Here is a 20,770-nt window from a genome sequence, read left to right as displayed (position 1 = left end):
TTATAACGAGGATTGAGAAGGGGAAAAACAACAAATAAGCTTTTCTTTACTGGAAGAGAACAATTTTAAAGACCCACTTAGTGCTCAAAGCAAATGTGTAGCACATGAGTATCTCCCAGTAAACCCTGGTGCCCACGTCCCAATTTAGAAACCGTCTGTTAATTTATCATGGCTCTCTGGAGAGGAGGAATGCCCCATTCACTGGACAGAGGGAATGCAGAGCACCAGGCATGCCAGACATTCCACTGCTAAAAACGGGGGGCCGAGGGGTTGGTATTTCAAGGTTAGCGTTACTGGGCCACGAGTGCTGAAACCCGTGAGATGGGAAGCTGTTCCACCCTCCAGTTTCCAAAATTTCCTCTGGATTTTCCCAGGAGGATCCCACCGTCTTCCATTCCGGGGAGAAGTAGTTAAAAAATTAAGGCCAGCCCTGCAGGACTGCCATGCCAGATGCGGAGAGGCTGTCCCCAGAAAGAAGCTGGCTCCCACCGCGGCGGGGCGGGGCGGGGCGGAGCGCCTCCTGGAGCGCCAGTCCAAGTGCAAGGGATCTGGTCCCAAACTTTGAAATCTTGCGCGGAGGCGCTGCATCCCGACCTCTCCTTTCCCAGCCACTCCTGGCGAGCCTTTCAAAAAAAAAAAAAAAAAAAGTGTGCAGTTGTCTCCTCCCCGCCCAGCCCTACCCTCGCCCGGGACCAGCTGTGCGGCGGGGACGCGGTCAGACCCGCGGCTGCAGCAGACCAAGCTGCGCTCTCCATTTAGGCACCTTCAGCTTTCCGCCCGGCTCCGGGAGCACTGGGCAAAGTTGAGCAGCTCTTAAGTGCACGCTTGGCCTCTCGACTTCTCCCGCCCCGTCCCAGGCGCCCCCGCCTCCCACGCTCCCTCCCCTGGGAGCAGCTCGTCCCAGCCGCTGGCAGCTGACACCACTCTCCGGTCCTCCGCCCCGAAGCGCGACCATGCTGTTAAGGGGCATCCTGCTGGCAGTGCAAGGTAAGGCCTGGACCCGGTGTGTGTGTGAGTTTGGGGGAGCAGGGGGCCAGGGGACGCTCTCGTGACCCTCTCCCACTCCTGCTGCTCCCGTGGCCGGGCTCGCTGTCCTGGGCAGAGCCATCCAAGGGCGCCTCCGGATACTTCTCCGCAGCGGCTATCTCGCTCCCCTAGGCAAGCCTGGGGTGGTGATGAGGATGCGCGGAGGGTTCGCGGAACGGAAGCGCCGGTGTGGGAGTGCCCTAGTGCATCCCCTCACCTGCCCCCTCCGGCACGCCTTCCCCTCACTTCCACCAGGTAGTTTCCCAGGGGGCGCCCAGAGTCGGTGCAAAGGCTCCCCGGCTCGAGCCCGAACTGAAACTCGCTTTGTGCCCGCAGCCCTGCTGCTTGTGCGTGCCGTGGACCTGCCCGCTGGGTCCTGCGCCTTCGAAGAGAACACCTGTGGCTTTGACTCCGTGTTTGCGTTCCGGCCGTGGATTTTAAATGAGGAAGGTAAGGAGACTCGGTGCACCGGGGCCCGAGGTGAACTGCCCCGCTGGTTGGCTCTTTCACGTGGGAAATGCTCTCTTGGGGTTAAATCCCCTTGGAAGGAAAAGTGTGCGTCACGGATCCTCCTTCCAAACCTCAGCGGTGCTGCCTAGATGGCCAAGGAAGAGATGGGGGTGGAGCGGGGTGTCCTTTGTTTACCTGGCCTGGGGTAGAAGCGCTGAGATTTTGCCCCTCCCCCCAGCACTTAGTAATGGAAGGGAGAAAGGGGGCATAGCTGATGACTGGTCATCCTCTCTGTCCGCTGTGGACACCTTTGCGAGCTGGGGAAGTCAGATGGGGCATTCTCTTCCCACCCTGCTGGAGGGGTTCCATAATCCCGAGATGAGACTTCTGTGTTTTGCTGCGTGACATCACCATCGTATTCCTGTTGTATTTATAATCCAGCACTTGGCAAAAGAGGAAACCAAGTCCCTGACCTTGTGCCCGAGGTCACTAAGCTGGTGGGTGTTGGTCGTGGTCTCACCACTACATACCACTTGGGTTCTCACTAGTTTAAATGTGGGGTCTTCAGAGGTATCTTCTTACCCTTCATTTAGTGAAAATAGTAGTTCTCCAGTGCCCAAAGCAGGCACTGGGAGTCCCTGCTCCTTCCTCTCTCCCTCACTGTGTCACCCTTTAGAAGATTGATGCCCCGGCCATTGGGACTGGGAAAGAGCCTCCTTTAAAAAACACTGCAGCCTAAAGGAGGCCAGTGGACCTCCTTCCCCTTTCCAATTGTCCTCAGGTCTCCAATCACCCAACCTGGAGGAGGGTGGAGCCCAGAAGCTCTGGTTGGAACCTAGGAACTGTCAATCACAGTTTATTCTGCCCCAGGCGTCTATTTGGGGCTTTGCATACATTAGCTTCTCTGATACTCACTGGAGGGTGGTGTTAGCCCCATTTTCACAGAAGGGAATCTCAGTCTTCGAATATTCAAATGGATGGTCCAAGTCACATGGCATTGGCCAGCTCTGACCTGTCTAGTTAGGGGAGGGAACTCGCTCAGTAGTAATCTGGGCCTAAGGTCAAAGAGCCACTTGCATGACCTTGAGAGTGAAAACCTTCAATATTGCGCCCTAGGCACCTCTCTAGTCCTGGCCCTCAGAAAAGGAAGTGAGCATCACCCCTTAATCCAGGAGCCCCAGTCCTCTGGCAGGATGGTGGTCCCTCCACAGCAGGCTGCTGCCTGGGTCGGTGGCATGCCACAGCCTGCCCAACTCCACCGCCTCCCAGGCCCACAGGAAGTGCTCTCCGCTGAGTTGGCACCTCTGCACAGTGGCAGTTAAACCGTGCAAACAGGAAGATGCTTTAGGAAAAGGTGATTAAGGTTTAATAGTATAATGAAGGTACTGTTGCTTTCCCGTTTCCTTTCTTTCTAACTTCTAACGGCCACTGCTTTCTGGCTCAGTACTAGGACTTCTGGTTTGGCTGGGGGAAGTGAATTCATGCTCCTTCGAGCACTCCAGGTGGGGCAGGTTAGGCTTCCGTGGTTACAGATGGCGTTTTTCAAAGACCAGAACTTGGACTTAACAGTCCACTCCGGAGGGGTAAAGAGTTCGTTCGTTGTGTGCCAGCTGCTGTGGCTGCCTGCTGAGAAGCCATCGCTAAGAATTTCTGTTATAAACCCATTTCTAGGTTGGTAACTTACAGATAATAAAATCGCCCTGGGCTGAAATTTGGCAAGCTGTTCACAAGTTTCTCTGCAAATTTCCTTCATCTGGTTGCAAAAACCCTTTGAAGCTGATTCCATCAGTGCATTTGTATCCACCAAAGAAAAGTTGTAGGTTATAGAGACTTTTGCCCACAGTGTTTGGAACACAAATGGCATTTCTATATGTCCTTAGTCAGTAGATTGATTTCCAAGGGAAAGAACAATGCTAAAGGCCAGTGAAGGGAGAAATTGGAATTTCATCACAGGAGATTCAAATCTGGGATGATTGTCTTAAAATATCTCCCCAGCTGCCCGAAATTATATTTGAGGTCCAACGCTTTAGTTTATTTCAAGTATTAGTTCTCTACACATCTCCGGTTACAATTCCAATGTCTCTAGTTCATGGCCATTTTGAACTATGCTTGATCTCCACTGGACACAGGCTGGGCGAGTTCGGGCAGGGCAGTGTGCTGGCTTTGGTTGTGTACCTCCATGGGGGCACCCCGGGGACAGGGTGTGACACCAGTGCAGGGGGCCAGGCCCTGCAGTCTAGCCTCCTCTACTTTCTACTTTTGCCAATGGTGGCCTTGGTGGGTGTTTGGGGTTCCCCCCCCCCCCCCGCTCTATTTTTATTTTTAAATATATTTTATTGATTTTAGAGAGGAAGGGAAAGGGAGCGATAGAAACATTAATGATGAGAATCATTGATCGGCTGCCTCCTGCACGCCCCCTACTGGGGACCAAGCCCGTAACTTAGGCATGTGCCCTGGGCCGGAATCGAACCTGGAACCCTTCAGTCCGCAGGCTGACTATCCATTGAGCCAATCCAGCTAGGGCCCCTCTATTTTTTATTTTTTTATTTTTTTTTGGTAGAATTTTTTTATCTTCCCTAACTTGTCAAGGCAAGTGAGATTATGTCAGACTCAAATTTGAACTCATTTCTATGTTTTAGTTTTGAATTAAATCCAGGAAAGAAGAGATCTATTTTATCCTATAAAAATCTTTATTCATTTACTCCTTTACACAGTGGTCCTCAGCTGAAATCCAAACCATTGGTTCCATTTCCGCACGTCAGCCGTTCCTCGGAGGATTCTTAGAGAACAGAAAGTTGACCTTTCTTCCAGAGTCACAATTCAAATTAGTCATCAGGTGGATGTTGGCTTCACTCTGAGTTTTGGATATTTTGGCGCTTAGTACCTCTAACGGTTAGAGTCTAACCTAACGCCCTCAGAGGAACTGAGGAAGAGGGACGGGTAAAATCCAAATCCGGGCACTGCTCTTTAATTGGGAGTTTCAAAAACAAAGCCACCCAAGTAGGGGAAGACAGATACTGAAATGTGTCAGGTTAAGAGAAGGTAGAAAAATGAAATTCAAAGCATTTTTTTTTGTAGAAAAAGCATTTTTTATTTTTCTATAGCAGTGGGGGGTCAGGAGTCGAGAAATTGCCTAATCCAGGAAGAGTTTGGACGATATCCTGGAGCAAGTGCTGATATCCGAGGCAGGACCCGGCTAGAGGTTTGGTATAACAAGGGGTGGGCGTGGGGGTGGGGGTGTGACCACGGCAGAGGTGCCCAAATCCCATTGTGAGCACATGCATGGGTCTCTTTCTGACACCTCCTTTCTTCACCCAAACCCCTTCCTTCTATTTTGAGGACACTTCCGGTCACTTGGCCCTCTGAGTTTCAGTTCTGCACTCAGTCATGTGCCGGTTATTATAAATAGTGATAATCCGCCTGATATTTCTTGAAGCCCAGCTAGAGCCAAAAGTCTGGCAAGGGACCCAGAGGCCTTCCTGGAACAGGAGGAGCAGTCCTCCCTTACTGCAGATTACAGCTCTCTTTTCCTAACCCTGGGGGGCCCACTCTGCATCTCACCCTAAAATGAGGGGTTCACTAGGCAGTTCCTGCCCCCGGGCCTGCTTGAACCTGCATTTCCTCTGCTTATGGGTCTCCTGGTGCCCTCTAAGCAGAAACACAACCCCACGTTGTGTTGAGACCGGAGTGCAGCCCACATTCAGGGTGTCCCTTGGATGTCTCTCGGAGAGACGGTCAATGCCATAGTATCACCTGGCATTCTCCCGGCCGCCCTGGCTATGCTGCTGTTGAGTGTGGCTGTTGTGCCCTGTGCCTGCGCATGGCATTGGATCTGCTCTGGCTCTGCAAGGGCTCCTAGGTCCTAGCGGTGGGCCTTGGGGGTCATCCAGTGCAATGTCCTCATTTTATGGAGGAGCGCACTGGGCCCAGACAGGCTGCCAGTCATGGTCACGGCCCAGGCAGTGGCAACCTCTCATTTCCTCTGTTCTTCACCACTTCTTCCCTCCAGTATCACTGCCTCATCCCAGTCTCCACTGGGTCCTGGGCCCTGGAGCTTTGTGTTAATTACAACAGTTTGGGAACTCTTCATAAGAGATATAGTTACAGTTCATACATGTGATAGAACACAGGTTCCAAAGGTGTGGGCCTACCAGAGTCACACAACACTACACTCTTGGCCATACAGTGAATTTATTCACTCTTCCAGATGTCTGGGTATCCCACCTGTCGGCAATCTTCAGCATATAGAAAAGGGTCTGGCATGTAGTAGATGCTCAATAAAGATTAATTGAGTGAATTAATTTGCTGAATGAATAAATGAAGTATTGGATGATTAAAAAGTCCTTAAGCATGTTCATTTGTGCTCTTGGTTGATGCTGTACCTTCAAAGGTAATTCCTTATCATAAAAAACCACGTAAGCCTAGTGGTTAGTATAACCTCTAAGCTAGATAGCTTGAATCCAGGCTCTGCCCTTTCATACTGTGCGGCCTTGAACAAGTTATATATCCTTTCTGTGTCAGTTTCCTCAGCTGTAAAATGGAGATAATAAAAGTGCCTATCTCTTAAGATTGTTGTGAAGATTGAACACATTAATACATGTAACGCATAGTGAGCACTTTAGACATGTAACCTGTTGTTATTCTTACTCGCACTAGATTTGTATTTTATCAATCATGATTTCTTCTAATTCAAACAGCTTTCCAACACAGCTTCTGAGAAGCTACACAGAGTCTCATTTTCTTTTGATTATAGTTTTGCCATTTGCTCTATTTTTAGCACCCATGAGCCTCTCAGGCCATCTGACTTTTGTATATCTGAATGAGGTATGGAGATAAATTATTAAAACCAAGTTCACATTTGGCTGGTAGTCTCTCCAAATGACTTAACACCTTTTCTCCATAAATTTGTGGTTTGGGTCAGGAGACCTTTGCATCCTGCACCATCATTCTCCCCCCCCCCCCCCCCCCCCCTAGGCTGCTCTTCCCTACGTATCTATCCACAGAGCTGGTGCCTCAGCATCAGTCATGCTCCATGGTTGGTGGTGCTGGTGCCGTCCATGACATGCCTAGCCAAACTCATCTCTCATCTCCTCAGCTCTTTGGCAGGTCCCTAACCCTTGGCCTCCCTGTCAGTCAGTCTAGGGTCTTGAGTTCTCTTGTCTGCACCCTCCACTTGGGATTTTAACTGCCTGGACTAGTCATATCTGCCTGCTCTGCCTTGCCTGACTGACTTCTCTGGCCATAGGTTCTGTCTGGTCAAACTCCCTCTTATCAAGGCCAGCACCCAGTCTGAGTTCCTCCCTGCTCGAGTTAGAGTTGCTCAATGGGAAGCCACCACCCAGCTCCTGGTCTAATCCCCAACAAGGTGCCCTGGGATTTTTAGGAGGTTCCCTTTCTCATAATTGCAGAAGTCAGCTGTGGTCACAATGTATGGGGAGGAAAATGTAATTTCTTGTCATAGGACTTCCTGTCTTCATTGCCATTTTCAATCTCTTAGCCTGCAGTTAGCATGTTTTGTGAGTCGCCTCTTGGGCTACAGTACTCATGAAAGATCCTGGTTCTTAAAATAGCAGAATCTCTTTGGTAGGTCACCCAGCAGTAGTCCCACTTTTCTTACAAACAATATTTGATTTTTAAGAATTTGAGTGAAATCCAGTTTTGTTCAGAAGGGATGGATATCTCAAAAAGTAGGGCCAGCAGGTGGTGGAACATGTTTTAGGCATCTTGGCCGGTCAACCCTGATTTTCATATCTGCCAGTTTTCCCACTGCAGATAGAAGGAGTGCTTAACACAGAAAAATATATTACAAGTGATAAATGAAAAGGTTATTTAAGGGCAAGAAACTTTCACAGCATATCAGAAATGTCTATTATATCCATTAGGCCATACCTAAGTAAGCAAAGCATAATGTCATACTTAATGGCTGCAAAGCATTCCCGACCAAAACTAAAAATTTATAAATAAATTCTTATACCTATGCATTAGGCTAGTGGTACTTAACTTTGACTGGACATTAAAAACACCTAAGTAGTTATTTTAAAAGAGTCATGTCCAGGCCCTCCACCAAGAGATTCTGATTTATTTGGCCCAAAATGGAGCCAGACTTGGCATTGTTCACAAAAAAAGCCAACACGACAAATAAACTCCCTAGTTTTTCCAATATACAGCCAGGGTTGAGGACAGTGCCTTAGAATGACGGCCAACTCCCCACCCCTCCAGAAGTAAGAAAGAAGAAATGCCCTCTTGTCCAGGGGTTGTTAAAAATGCCTTGATAATTATCAGTTACCCTCAGGGTAAAGTGCAAAATGCCTAGCTTGGCACTCAAGATGCTTCATGATTTGCCCCAAATTATATTTCTACTCTGCCCTCTCATTAATTCCTAATGTGCGACTCACTCAACACACCCTTGACTTTAAGGCCTCCTTGCTCTAGTTGCATTGTTTTCAACACCTGTATTATTCTGCCCCATCTTAGCCTATTCAAATCCTATTCATGCTTTAAGATCCAGCTCTTTGTTAAAGCATTCCCTGAGTTGCCCAAGTCAATGAACCTCTCCCTTCTCTTACTTCTCTGCCTTCCCTTACTTCTCTGCCTTCCCTTGTCTCTCTTATTGGTAAATCTTATTGGTGTCTCCTTATCGGAGTCCCCACCCCTTTACTTCATCAGTGTGTTGCATCTTTCAGAATAGGAACCACCTCCTCCCCACCACCACACCTGACAAACAATATGTGGTATCAACAAACACTTTGGATTTAATCAATGTCTAAAGCTCTTGAAAAGCCTTGACATTTTTTCGCTGTAGTGAAAGAGGTTGTGTTTCATAATCCTTCCTACCATAGGACTTCAAAGACTTTGGAGGCTAATGTTGTAATTTCTAGATATAATGGTGAAGCAGTATTTCAGCTTGTCTCGCCAATATGTGGTCTGTGTCATCGCTGACATACCAGGGACAAATAGCCCTTGGGTTATTTAGCTGTGAGGCTTGCCTGAGTCCCTTGATCCTCTGCCATCACAAACAGTCACAAAGCAACCTCGAGAGTGACACTGCTTGATCTGAAAAGCATTTTTGGCAACAGACTATTACACTTTGAACTAGCTTTTGAGAGCTGTTAGTTTCCAAGAACTCGAGTGTGAGGCCTCAGCGGTACCCACCTTGATGGGTAAAAGCCAGTGGAGATATTTGTCTGCTCCTAAAAGAATCTCTTGCACACTCATGTGATTGATGCACAGACTAATGGATTGGGTTTGTGACTGAGTGAGATCGGCCAGAATATTTGCTTTCTCTACTTTGTGAAAAAGTTTTTTGTGTTTTTGGGTATTCTGAGGCTAAGAATAAGATGAGAAAGCAAAGCAAGTAATACCATGTCATAACTTCATAGAATCCAGAATGAATCACATCCTTTACAGAAAAAGCTCCTACTATTCATCTATCAACAAGCATTTGAGCGCTTGATATCCGTCAGGCACTATATTAGTGGTTGAAGTGAATAGGTAACAGGAAGTACATAGGTGGTCATGGTCCGTGTCCTTGGTGGCAGCAGAAGACCAATAAGAGGAAACACAAATCAGTAATTATGGTGGGAGCACATGGAACTGTATGCTACTCAAAGATCTTCACAGCAAACACCATAAGCTGGCTGTTCCAGCAGAAAAAGGAGTTTATAAGAAGGGTGCCAGTTAGCTTTCAGAATCAATAGGAAGTCCAGAGAGCTATACATTGGGCAATAATAAAGAGATGCAAAGTGTAGGCAAGATTCTACTGGAGGAACCATTTGTGTGACTTTGCCGCTGGACATTTGTCACTGAACTCCTGGACCTCCTGTTCATTATCTTGCAGACCATGAGTAGTATGTGGCCTGCTATCCAGACCAGCAGCTGTGAGGAGGGTCGGTGTGAGGGGGATGAGATTGGCACTGGGAGGCTAGTTAGGGGACTATCCAGTGAGAGATGATGAGGACTTAAAACAGGACGGATGAAATAGGAGGGGTGAAAGGGAGGGAGTAAATAAAACACCAAAAGGGAACTAAATTGGCAGGATTTGGTGACTGATTAGGTGGGAGCAATGAGTCAGTGAGTGGAGAGAGACTCCCAAATTTTTAATTTGAGTACCTGTTTGTTGCGTGGTGCCAAAAGTTGAGAAAATGTCAAATTTCTGTTACAGGAATAGTTCACAATGAGAAGTGTGAAGTGCAGCCTAATGAGATAGTTCCACAATCGCTTCCTACGCAGCCAGGGTCTGTGATCCACAGGTAGCCTTTCATGGTGCCTGCCACATACATTTACTGTCTTTTGTTAGGGTAGAAGATGTGTCCCGTTCTGAGTTGCCTGAGAAACGTCCAGGTGGAGGTGTCCAGCAGGCCTTTGATATAAGAATCTGAAGGTCAAATACAGTCGGGGTGGGACTATGGCTGCAGGAATCTTCAGCATAAAGACAGTGGTTGAAATTTTGAGCCGAGATAAGATCACCCAAGAGGAATGTATGAAGTGATAACAGTAGGAGGTTCAGGGCAGAGCCTTAAACTCACGTTTAAGGATTAGATAGAGGATGGGACTGGTGGAATGAGAGAAGCAGAAGGAACCAGACTTGTATGGGGAGAATTAGGAAAGTGCAGGGCCACAGCCCGAAAGCATGAGGAGTTTCCGAAGCAGGACGTGATCCACAGGATGCAGAGCAGCAGAGAGATGGACACCGTGAGCCTTGTTGGTTGGAAATGAATGAGTGCAGTTTCAGTGGAATGATGAGGGCAAATGTAGACAGTTGGCAAGGAATTCTCAGCAAAGAAGTTTGGATGTTCTTCCTTAGAGAGAGGTTCGACCTTATCTACAAAGAAACATGAGAAGAAGGGTTTCTGTTTTTATTTTGTTTTGCTTTGCTTTTTTTTTAAAAAAAAATTAAATTCTTTACTGTTGAAAGTATTACATATGTCTCCTTTTCCCCCCATTGACCTCTCCCCACCCGCTCCCGCCCCCCAGCACATACCCTCACCCTCCTACTGTCTGTGTCCATTGGTTATGCTTATATGCATGCATACAAGTCCTTTGGTTGATCTCTTACCACCCTCCCCACTTGCTTTGCTTTTTAAGAAGGGGAGACTTGAGCTAGTTTATAAAATGAGGGGAAGGGACCTGTAAAGAAAGGAAACTTAGTAGAGAAGGGGGCTTCCTCATGCACTCTGTCTTAGACCCAATTTCCACACTGGCAATTCAGAAACCCCTAGAACATGCAAATTTCTTTGGCCCACATAACCCAAGAGCTCTGCCCAAAATGGTTCAATAATACTTGAGTGTCATACAGATGGCCAAGAGACATATGAAAAAATGCTCAAAGTCACTGGTCATCAGAGAGATGCAAATTAAAATGACAATGAGGTATCACCTTACACCTGCAAGAATGGCTACTGTCAACAAATGACAAGTGCTGGCGAGGATGTGGAGAAGAGGGAACCCTAGTACACTGCTGGTGGGAATGCAGCCTGGTGCAACTATTATGGAAAACTAGGGGCCCAGTGCACGAATTCGTGCACCTTGAAAGGAACTGTGGACCATGAGGCTACGGGGGGCACAGGGGCGGGTCTCCCACCATGGCCCCCGTCTCCTGTCTGCCAGCAGCCCAGCTTCCGCCACCACTCCCACGTGCTGATGGCGCCGGACCCGCTCATACCCGCTGACAGCACAGAGCAATTGGGGCCGGCACCAGCAGCAGGTGCGAGTGCCCGGTGGGACTGTGGTGCATGGGAGCAAACAATTTTCAGTAACCACCAGAGGCTCGCCCTGGTGACAGTGACTGGCACCCACTTTGGTCTGGCGCCCCTGCTCACCTGCTCCACCATCCTGCAGTGGCCGATGCCCACCATGTTCTGCGCTCTGCCACCTGCTGCCAACACCCACCATGTTCCACACGCGCCCCCTTGTGATCAGCACACGTCATAGTGACCGGTTGTTCGGTTGTTCCGCCATTTGGTCTATTTGCATACTAGGGTTTTATATATATAGATAGTATGGACTGTCCTTAAAAAATTAAATATGGTCCTGCCATTTGACCCAGTGATCCCATTTCTAGGAATATATCCTAAGAAACATGAAACACCAATCAGAAAGAATGTATGCATCCCTATGTTCATTGCAGCACAATTTACAATAGCTAAGATCTGGAAACAGCCCAAGTGCCCATCAGTAGATGAGTGGATAAAAAGATGTGGTACATTTATACCATGGAATAATATGCAGAAATGCAAGTATCACATGATCTCAGTCATATGTGGAATCTAATGAACAAAATAAACTGATGAACAAAGATAGATCTAGAGGCATAGAAGCATGGAACAGACTGTAGAATCTCAGAGGGAAGGCGTGAGAGGGTGTGTGGGTGGGAAGTGGTCATCCAAAGATCTTGTATGCATGTATGCATAACCCATGGACACAGACAATAGTGTGGTGAAGCCTGGAGTGGGAGGCAGAGGCAGGCTAGGGGGGGTCAATGAAGGGAAAAAAACACTTGAGTGTCAACATCAAAATGTGCAAAATTTTATTTCTACTATAAATGCAGAAGATGTGGGAGATTGGGCTGAATCTGTGGTAATTATGATACATCCTGGAACATAGTTATTAAAAAACCTCTATAAGTTCTAGGAGAATGTTTGGGGTATAAGGAAATTGTAATAGCATTTCTGTTATAGGAATAGTTCCCAATGAGAAATGTGAAGTGAAACCTAATGAAATAGTAGCATAATAACTTCCTACGCAGCCAGGGTCTGTGCACCACAGGTAGCATTTTTTAAAATGTTTTTATTGATTTCAGAGAAGAAAAGAGAGGGAAGAGAGATAGGAACATCAATGATGAGAGAGAATCATTGATCGGCAGCCTCCTGCATGCCCCCTACTGGGGATTGAGCCCACAATCCGGGCATGTGCCCTTGACTGGAATCGAACCTGGGACCCTTCAGTCCGCAGGCCCACGCTCTATCCACTGAGCCAAACCAGCCAGGGCCACAGGTAGCCTTTTATGGTACCTGCCACCTATGTGTATTATCATCATGTCTAACCTTCACAGTGGTCCTGGAGGTGGTTATTCTCAGCATTTTACAGATGAGGAAGGATGAGACACACAGAGATGAAGATAGCATGCTCCAGGCAACACGGCGTCAGGGTTCCTACCCACGCCCACCTGGCTTCACAGACTTGAGCTGCACTTGGCCATAGACTCCCTCCTATCAGTGAGTAGGACGACCCTTTTGTTACTTCCAGAGGTCAACACCAAGGAAGACAGACCTGCAAGATTTATGCCACTGTAGGGTTAGTGGGAACCCGCTGCCAAATATTTGATGTCCCAACACTCCGGCTCCTTCCCTGTGTTCTAGGCCTCGGCTGCAACTAGTGTGCCTCCATGCGGTGCTGAGCCTTGGGAATCAAACAGGCATCACGCACAGACGGGGCAATGTAATTTTACTTATTTTTTTTCCATAACAGATTAAAGTTTACTCTTGGAAACATTGGAAGGATTCTCTCCTCAGTGTTCAGCGTAATTTTGGCAGAGAACTTCAGGGAAAATTTACAGTTTGACCCAACATACTTTGGCAGTCTTAAGGAATACTCCTAAACTTCGAATTCATCCATTCTTACTGTGAACCAATTAAAAGAGAAGTGAGATAAATGTGTTTTTGCAAGCTGGTTGCCCTACTAGACAAGCATTGCGGTACTTCTTTATTGTTACTCTTAACAGAATGGCAATATTGCTATACAGCAAAGAGATATGTAACTTAGCTTGATGCTGGGAGGAATTTCCAGTCCTTATTTGAAAAACTTTTGCCTGACTGCCAAGGAGAGCTGAAGTGTTATTTGGGGCCATGCTTATAACGAAGATGACTTTAATATGCTTTAACTCCACTGTAAAACTGCCTTCTTTGCTTACCAATATTTTCTGACTAAGACCATTTACTCTGAAACTATAACTTAAGAACTTTTTTTAAAGCTTCTACAGATTTCTTCTATTTTGTTACTTTATTAAAAATGGATAATAGACTGTTGGGGAATTTTCTTTTTTAAGTCTGCATTGACCCTGCATTAGCCATTTTAACAATATAAGCTTTATGGAAACTCTGGTTTTCCATTACAAATTTTGAAAATCTGGAATTAGCCTCTGAATGATATCATTGTTTCTGCAAACTTTTTTCCTTTTCCACAGATTCTGCTGAAGAAAATGTGAGTTGAACATGGGTATCTTTTTATTATTTTTTAAAGAATCAACATGGAAGAGCAGACTCCTTTTGAACTCACATTTAACACTTAGAAATAACTGGGGGGAAAACCCCCAATATATTCTGGGTTGTGTAGTATTAGCCCTACCGATTTCCATCTTTGTTGTCAACATAAAAACTCAACAAACTACCTGCACATAGTTCTCTACTAAATGTGGTCTAATAAAAGAGAACTGATGTCAGAGATGACTCATTCTTAATCTTGGGCTTGTGGACTGGGACTTATCTGCTTTCCATGCACAGATGCTTTAAAGAGGATTACACTCAAAAGGAAATTCTGTTAAATGTAGAACACAAATCTCAAGTGTTTAGATCACCCCCCACTTAAAGAACATATCAATAATTACCAACAGTGTCCTGCTCAAGTTTAATCCCAGTGGCCTTGTAGTTTGTCAAGCAGGCTATTGAGCCATTTTGGAGAGAGGAGGAGGGTGGCCGTTTTGTGTAACCATTGAGACAGCTGAAATGCTGAGACGTTTCTCTGTCCCTCCGCATATCCCTCCAGCCTCTTGCCTCTCCACAACTCAGCTACTCACAACAAAAACTGCTTGAAGATGAAAAGGGTGCAAAATGGTTTATATTTTAATTAACTCCATTTATTCCTCATTTTGATTATCAGGAAGTCATTCGTACTTTCTTGACTATATTCCTGTCATAAAATAAGTTTGGAGACATTTATGAGCGATCTCCTGCTGAGCATAATATTAGCCTAGTAGTCTAAGAATTCTTAGAAAATGTAACGGGTCTTGGAAAAATAGATAATATTCACCATCATTCTCTCCAAATGGGCAGTGAATCACGGTCATGCACCAAAGATGCTGCGTTTGAGACTCATGACTTAAGAACTTTTCCTTGGAAACATTTGATAAAAGGAGAAGGCTGCAGGGGGAACTGCAGGGTTTCTGTTTCTGTCTCCTTTTAGTCTCCATCACCAGCCGCCAGGTGCGTCTCAGAATGACACGCCATCAAAGTGCCCTCCGCTGGAAGCCGAGGCTGACGCCTGGCATGTTTTATTTAAATATCTCAAGAATAGACACATCAGTGATCATGTTTTATGTTCATCCTTTTATTGTTTTTTAATGAATCAAGATCTCATTTCAGATCTTGATTTTAAAGATCTCATTTCAGGGTTGCTAAAACAAACTCAAAGACCAGAGTGGCATTTGCAAGCTTTTATTGAACACTGTGTGATTATGTTGGCCCTGAGCCAGAAAAACTTGTAGAAAAATGAATAGTAACAATTCTTTTTATGTAACATTTATTGAGCAATTACTATATGCCAAGCACTGTGCTAGATACCTTGCATGTATAATCCTTACAGTGACCTAATGAGGTAGACGCTCATTACAGATGAAAAAGCTGAGGTTTAGAGATTTTTTTTAACAGTCCCAAAATGATGGAGCAAGTAATTAATGGAGCCTGGATTTTAACCTACATTTGTCTCCAAAGACTAAGAAAATAACCACTCTGTTATTTTACCTCTTTTTTCCTACTCTCCCTTAACACGGGGTCTCAAAGGATCTTTGTGATAGAAATAATAATAGCCGTTATAATAATAGCTAACTCTTATGGAGCGATTTCTCTGGTCTGCATACTGTTCTGTGTGTGTGATGTTATTAACTAATTTAATCCTCCCAGCAGCTTGGGGAGGTGATCCTATCTTCGTCCTCATTTGGGAGTTAAGGAAGGTGAGGCCTGCAGAGCTAGGTCACGGGGGTCCTAGGAGGCAGGACTGTCTTTTGTAAGAGGCTTCTGGCTCCCATCCGTGTTCCGTGAGGACGGGGGCAGTCCATTTGCTAGGCCTGGAACCCTCCTCCCCCACACCTTCCCGTAGCCGTCTCCTCCTCCTCATTTCAGGCTCCGCTGAAATGGTACCTCCTTCCCTGAACAGTTTGACCTTTCCCATGGTCACTACCACTTGGCCCAAGTTTCATTCTCTCCAGAGCACATTAGCTCTCTGGTATTTTTGTTTGTTTGTTTAAGTGGGTGTTTATTGTCTGTCACCTCTGTTAAACTGTAAGCTTCATGAGAACAAGGGGCCCGTCTCCCATGTGTCACTGTGGGTTCTCCCAGGTCCAGCACAGTGTCCTCACCTGACAGACACGGTCAGTGTTGGAAGGACAGATGACTAAATCTTAGTCCCTGTGGTGATGCTGACCTCAAAATGTATGAAGGCTGAAACATTGTTACATGAAAACAAATACCAGAGGAGCCGAGCATCACAGAGACGTTCTGGGTCAGTGTTGCGTTTCCCCGGGGGCGTGTGGGGCAGGAGCATCAGACAGGAACGGCGGATCTTCCAGTCACGCTGTGGTCCTGCTGTTAGGTGCGCCAGCTCTCCCTGTCTGCTGGTGTGAGCGAGCGGTCCGCTGGGGTAGCAGAGACTTATTACCCAGCGCAGGATAGTGTTTCCTTCTTTTGACAAATGTAGACAGCAATTCTACAGCAAAGGAAAGATGTATAATATTTAGAACCCAAGTTGTAAGACACTGCCTGGTGCTGAATAAGGAAGTGTGTGTGCGTGTGCTTGTGTGCCTGTGTGTCTGTGTGTGTGAAGGATAAATTTGGGGTCTGAGAGCGTTTTTGTTTGTTTGTTTGTTTTTCAGAAAACTGGCTAGTTCCTCCCAGTCCTGATGGCATGTGAATTGTTCAAACAATTGTCTTAATTTTCTTTTCTCTGCCCAAGATGAGCCAAGCTGATTCCTGAAATCCATCATAGTAATCAAACCCCAGATCATGTGGAAAACATTCTCCCTGGTCATGACAAGTGTTTAAGATCCCAGTGACATAGTGTGGAGCCTTAGAAGCAGTTTGAAAAGAAATGGTCAAGTACTAGGTGTCTGGCCACATTTCTCATGCATTCTTATAAAAATGTACATAGCGTGTTGCATTTCTATACCCTTCTCTCTATGGAGGTATTGATAGCCAGTATCATAACTGAGATTGTGGATCTGTGTTCTCTGGAACCACTTAGAACCACAACTACTAATCACTGCCACTGACCGTGGGCCCTGCATCTCACAGCCACCCTCTAAAGTGGGTGACAGTCCCTCGAGTTCACCAGTGAGGAAACGGAAGTCACTGGTGGTTAAGTGGTCTGCCTGATGTCACCACTAGAAGTGGCTGAGCTGGGGTGTGAAGGCTTGTCTTGCTATCTATCCTGCCTCATCACTCCCAGAGCACTGCCATTATTTCTGAACCTCTCCAAAAACACCACTCTTTTATTTTATTGGCCTTATTTAAGGACGTATCTTTTCCTTCCTATTATGCTGTTATGATTCTAGAAGTTAGCATCCACATCTCTTCCTTCTCTTAACCTTTTGCACTAGGATGTTGAGTGTGACTCAACACGGTTAGCATTAGAATAAAGGAATCGAGAAAAAGGCAAGAGTGCAAAGGGTTAATCCCTTATATGCCATAGTGAAATGCCTTTTTCAAAATAAACCAGGGCTGAGACTAGGGTAGGGCAAGTGAGGCACTCACCTTGGGTGGAAAATTTGAGGGGACACCAAAAAAATTCTCAGTGATCACGATACAGAATATTTGAATGCACTATTTAAAAACACAAACGAATGCCAAAATTCTGTGATGTCAAAATATCAAAATTTTAAATAAAGATAGGCTCTAACCCTGCACTTGGCCTCCCTTGCCTATTCCCGGTCTGTAAGAGCACTTAGAATGTGTTGAATGAATGGGCTGTAGAATTGGTGTTTGGCTCAAGGTGAGCTAAATGTGCCATTAATGATCCAGTGAAATGTTACCATTCAGTCGTCATTGATGAATCAGGTGGACTAATGCTCTTGGCCTTTTTTGCTGTCCGTCTGTCCATGACGATGTTGATTCAGCTGGTCACATCCACCCAAGGCTGGACAAGCCACCAGAGTCCAACTTCCCAACCAGCCTCAGCAGCAGTCTGCCCAACAGGGGCGTTTTCTTAGCAGAAGTTCAACTCTAAATTGAAAAATGACCTTTGATTGTCTAAGATCCTGACGTTTCTGGGATTGCTCTTTTATTTTGTTGTTTTTCCCATCTTTATTATTGCTATTTTAAGAAATCAGAATAATTGTTTGGATGCGTGAGATATATAAATGTGTACATATACCTACATATGTCACTCTCTCCCCCACTGTCCCCACCCCTCCACCAGGGCTAGGTAGATAGTAAGAAGCGCAGTAAATATTTGTGAAGGTATTAATTGGATGGTAGGAGATGGGCTGTAGGAACAAGAATAGTTGGATTTTGAGCATATTAAATTTATATCTAAAGTCAACATATGCTTTTTAGCCATAAAAAGCTTTATACCAAACTTAAAACACTAGCCCTTCCGTGTAAAAGGACTAGTGCTTTAAGTTAAGCTTTATTAAGTTAAGCCTACTTTTTCCATGCTGCTTTCACTGTTTGTATTTGGAAGAGAGCCAAATGAGGAATCTATAAGTGGAATGCCATTGCACCGCTGTTCGCAGTAACAATAAGACAGAAACCTGGGGCCTACGTGTGCATTGGGCAGCCCCTCCTTTCAGCAACCAGGCTCTGGGCATAGCCCTCTCATGGCAACTCTAGTTTCTCTCCAATGGCATGTCTCCCCAAAGGCAATAGAATTAGAATGTGGAAAGCAGGTTTCAAGTCTACAAATGGTCAGGCTGATTACAAGCTGAAATTTCGGAGGAAAGAGGCACCCTGCTACTGTGGCAACAGGGACTGGGCCACGGAGTCTTCTTTCCTACAGGCGAGGCCTTCTTCACTGGAGCACAGGTGTTGTTGCTGTGGGCCCACATGTTGAAAAGAATGAGCAGTTTCCATCAGCATAAATCTTTCTACTGCTTAGGTATAATCTACCTAGACAGGCCCAATCTAGAAAGACTTAGCAGTTTTTAGCAAGAACATGTTGTTCATTCATTCAACACATATCTACTGAGGACCTCCATATGCCAGGTGATGGGCATTCAACAGTGACCAAACTAATAGTCCATCTCTATGGACATGTGTGTGGAGAGTGGGTTAAGATAAATGATGTAACAAACAACAGTATGGCGTGACCGGTGGTATACGTGTGATGCAGAGAAATGGACAGAGGGGGCAGGCTGTTTGGCTCAGGTGGGCAGGAAAAGAATCTTTGGAGAGGAAACGTTTGACCAGAGGCTGGAATGAGAGGGAGGATGAGTGCTGCACGTGATGTGTTTGGGGAATGGCAGGGACGTCAGTGTGGTTGTAGCTGCGTGAGAGAGGGTGACAATGAGAGGAGAAGAGGTCCCTGGGGCCGGATCGAGTCAGCCCAGTGCAGGCCATGGGAAGCACTTTAGACATTGTTCTGGGAGAGATTGGAAGCCTCTGGCAGTCTTGAGCGAACACTGACCTGACATGACTTCTGTTTTGAAAAGGTCACTCTGACTTCTGTGTGTAGAAGGACTAGTGCTTTCAGCCTTGGGAACCCAGAAGACAGGTATAGCCCTGCCCTTGAGGAGCTTAAAATTTGGTGGGAAATTTTGGCAATGAACACAAACAAAGAAATAAAGTCAAATTCAGGTACATTATGAATAAAATGAAAAGAGGGTGATGGGAGAGGAAGAGAGATGGGACTGACTCTTAATGGTTGGAGAGTTTCTCTGGAGAGTTGACATTGAACTGAGAATGCAGTGAAGAGGAAGAGCAGCCATCCACCAGTGAGCCAGAGTGGAGAGTATTGCAGGTGGGCAGTAGGCAGTGCAAAGGCCCTGAGGTAGGGATGAGCTGCATGTGATGGAGAAACAACAGGAAGGCCAGTGTGGCCAGAGCATAGTGAGCTAAGGAGAGAGGTTGAGAGGCAGACAGGACCAGGCTTGGGGAGATGTTCAGGCCATGGTGAGGACTTGGTTTTTTAATCTAGTTAAAATGGGCAGCCATTGAAGGGATTTAAGTATGAATTCTATTTCAAAGGATCACCCTGCTGCTTTGTGGAGAATAAATTTGAACACGATTTCTGTGTGGAATTTCTTTTCAGACCTGGCATATGAAAATTTACTCCAAAAAGACATACTAGCCCGGCTGGCGTGGCTCAGTGGTTGAGCATCGACCTATGAACCAGGAGGTCGTGATTTGATTCCCGGTCAGGGCACATGCCCCGGTTGCGGGCTCCATCCCCAGTGTGGGGCGTGCAGGAGGTGGCTAATCAATGATATTCTCTCATCATTGATGTTTCTATCTCTCTCCCCCTCTCCCTGCCTCTCTGAAATTAAAAAAAAAAAAATGTTTTTTTTAAAAAACATACTAATAAATACTTCATTTTAAAAAAGAATAGAAGAGTGAATGAGGCTGGAAGTTAGGAAACCAGCCTTTGCAGTAGGTAGGCAAGAGATTTTTGTGGTTTTGATTCTGGTAGAGGTTGTGGACTTGAAGAATGGACTTGAGATACATTCTGGACGTAAGCCAAAAGGATTTACTAATGTAATGGGTATGGGAAGTAAGGAGAATCAAGAATGATTTCTAGGTAATTGATTCAGGCAACTGGATGGATAGTGGTGCCATTTAGAGGGATGGAGAAGACTGGGAGAGGAACAGAGGAAGGAGGGCCATTGTGGGGGCAGGGAAATCCAGTGTTCTGAATGGACATGTTAGGTGTGAGGCCATCGATAGAACTTTAAATGCAAATGTCCAGTAGAGGACTCAATATGGAGTTCAGAGTAGATGTCTGGGGGTGAGAGATAAATTTGGGGATTATCAGCAGGCAACTAGTATTTAATGTCCAGGTCTGGATGATCAGCTCGGAAGATAGTATAGATAAAGAAGAGAGAGAGGATAGCAGTACAAGCCCTGGGGATATTCCAGGAGTTAGAGTGGAGGAAGAGGCCAGGTAGGTAGAAGGCAAGTCAAGACAGAGGGATGCCGTAGAAGCCAAAAGAACAGAGTGTATTTAGGTGGGAGTGTCCATCTGTGTTGAATGCAGCTGAGAAATAAGATAAAGACAAAGAGAAACCAAAGGTTTTTGGTGATTTTGGCAAGAAAAGAGCATTTTGAGCAGTTTCCCTTTGGCTGAGGGAGCCAAGTTTCATGACTCTCCATGAAGT

At 45.9% G+C, this 20,770-nt stretch overlaps 1 protein-coding gene across 2 annotated transcripts in view; it reads left to right on the top strand.

The window, feature by feature from the left end:
* The first annotated feature begins 336 nt into the window (after positions 1–336).
* MAMDC2 (MAM domain containing 2) overlaps positions 337–20,770 on the top strand; it is a 130,706-nt gene continuing 110,272 nt past the window's right edge. The window contains exons 1-2 of one of the 2 annotated variants that reach the window (XR_013814506.1): positions 337–987; positions 1,363–1,476. Coding sequence is in view for 1 of the 2 variants with exons in the window: in XM_079790313.1 (XP_079646439.1) it covers positions 954–987; positions 1,363–1,476 (148 nt within the window). In the remaining variant the exon portion in view is untranslated. The remainder of the gene's footprint in view (positions 988–1,362; positions 1,477–20,770) is intronic. The other variant, XM_079790313.1, reaches the window with a different exon arrangement.

This window comes from Cnephaeus nilssonii, assembly GCF_951640355.1.
Source record: "Cnephaeus nilssonii genome assembly, chromosome: 14".
NCBI classification, from domain to species: Eukaryota; Metazoa; Chordata; class Mammalia; order Chiroptera; family Vespertilionidae; genus Cnephaeus; species Cnephaeus nilssonii.
This window is presented reverse-complemented; position numbering and strand designations above follow the sequence as displayed.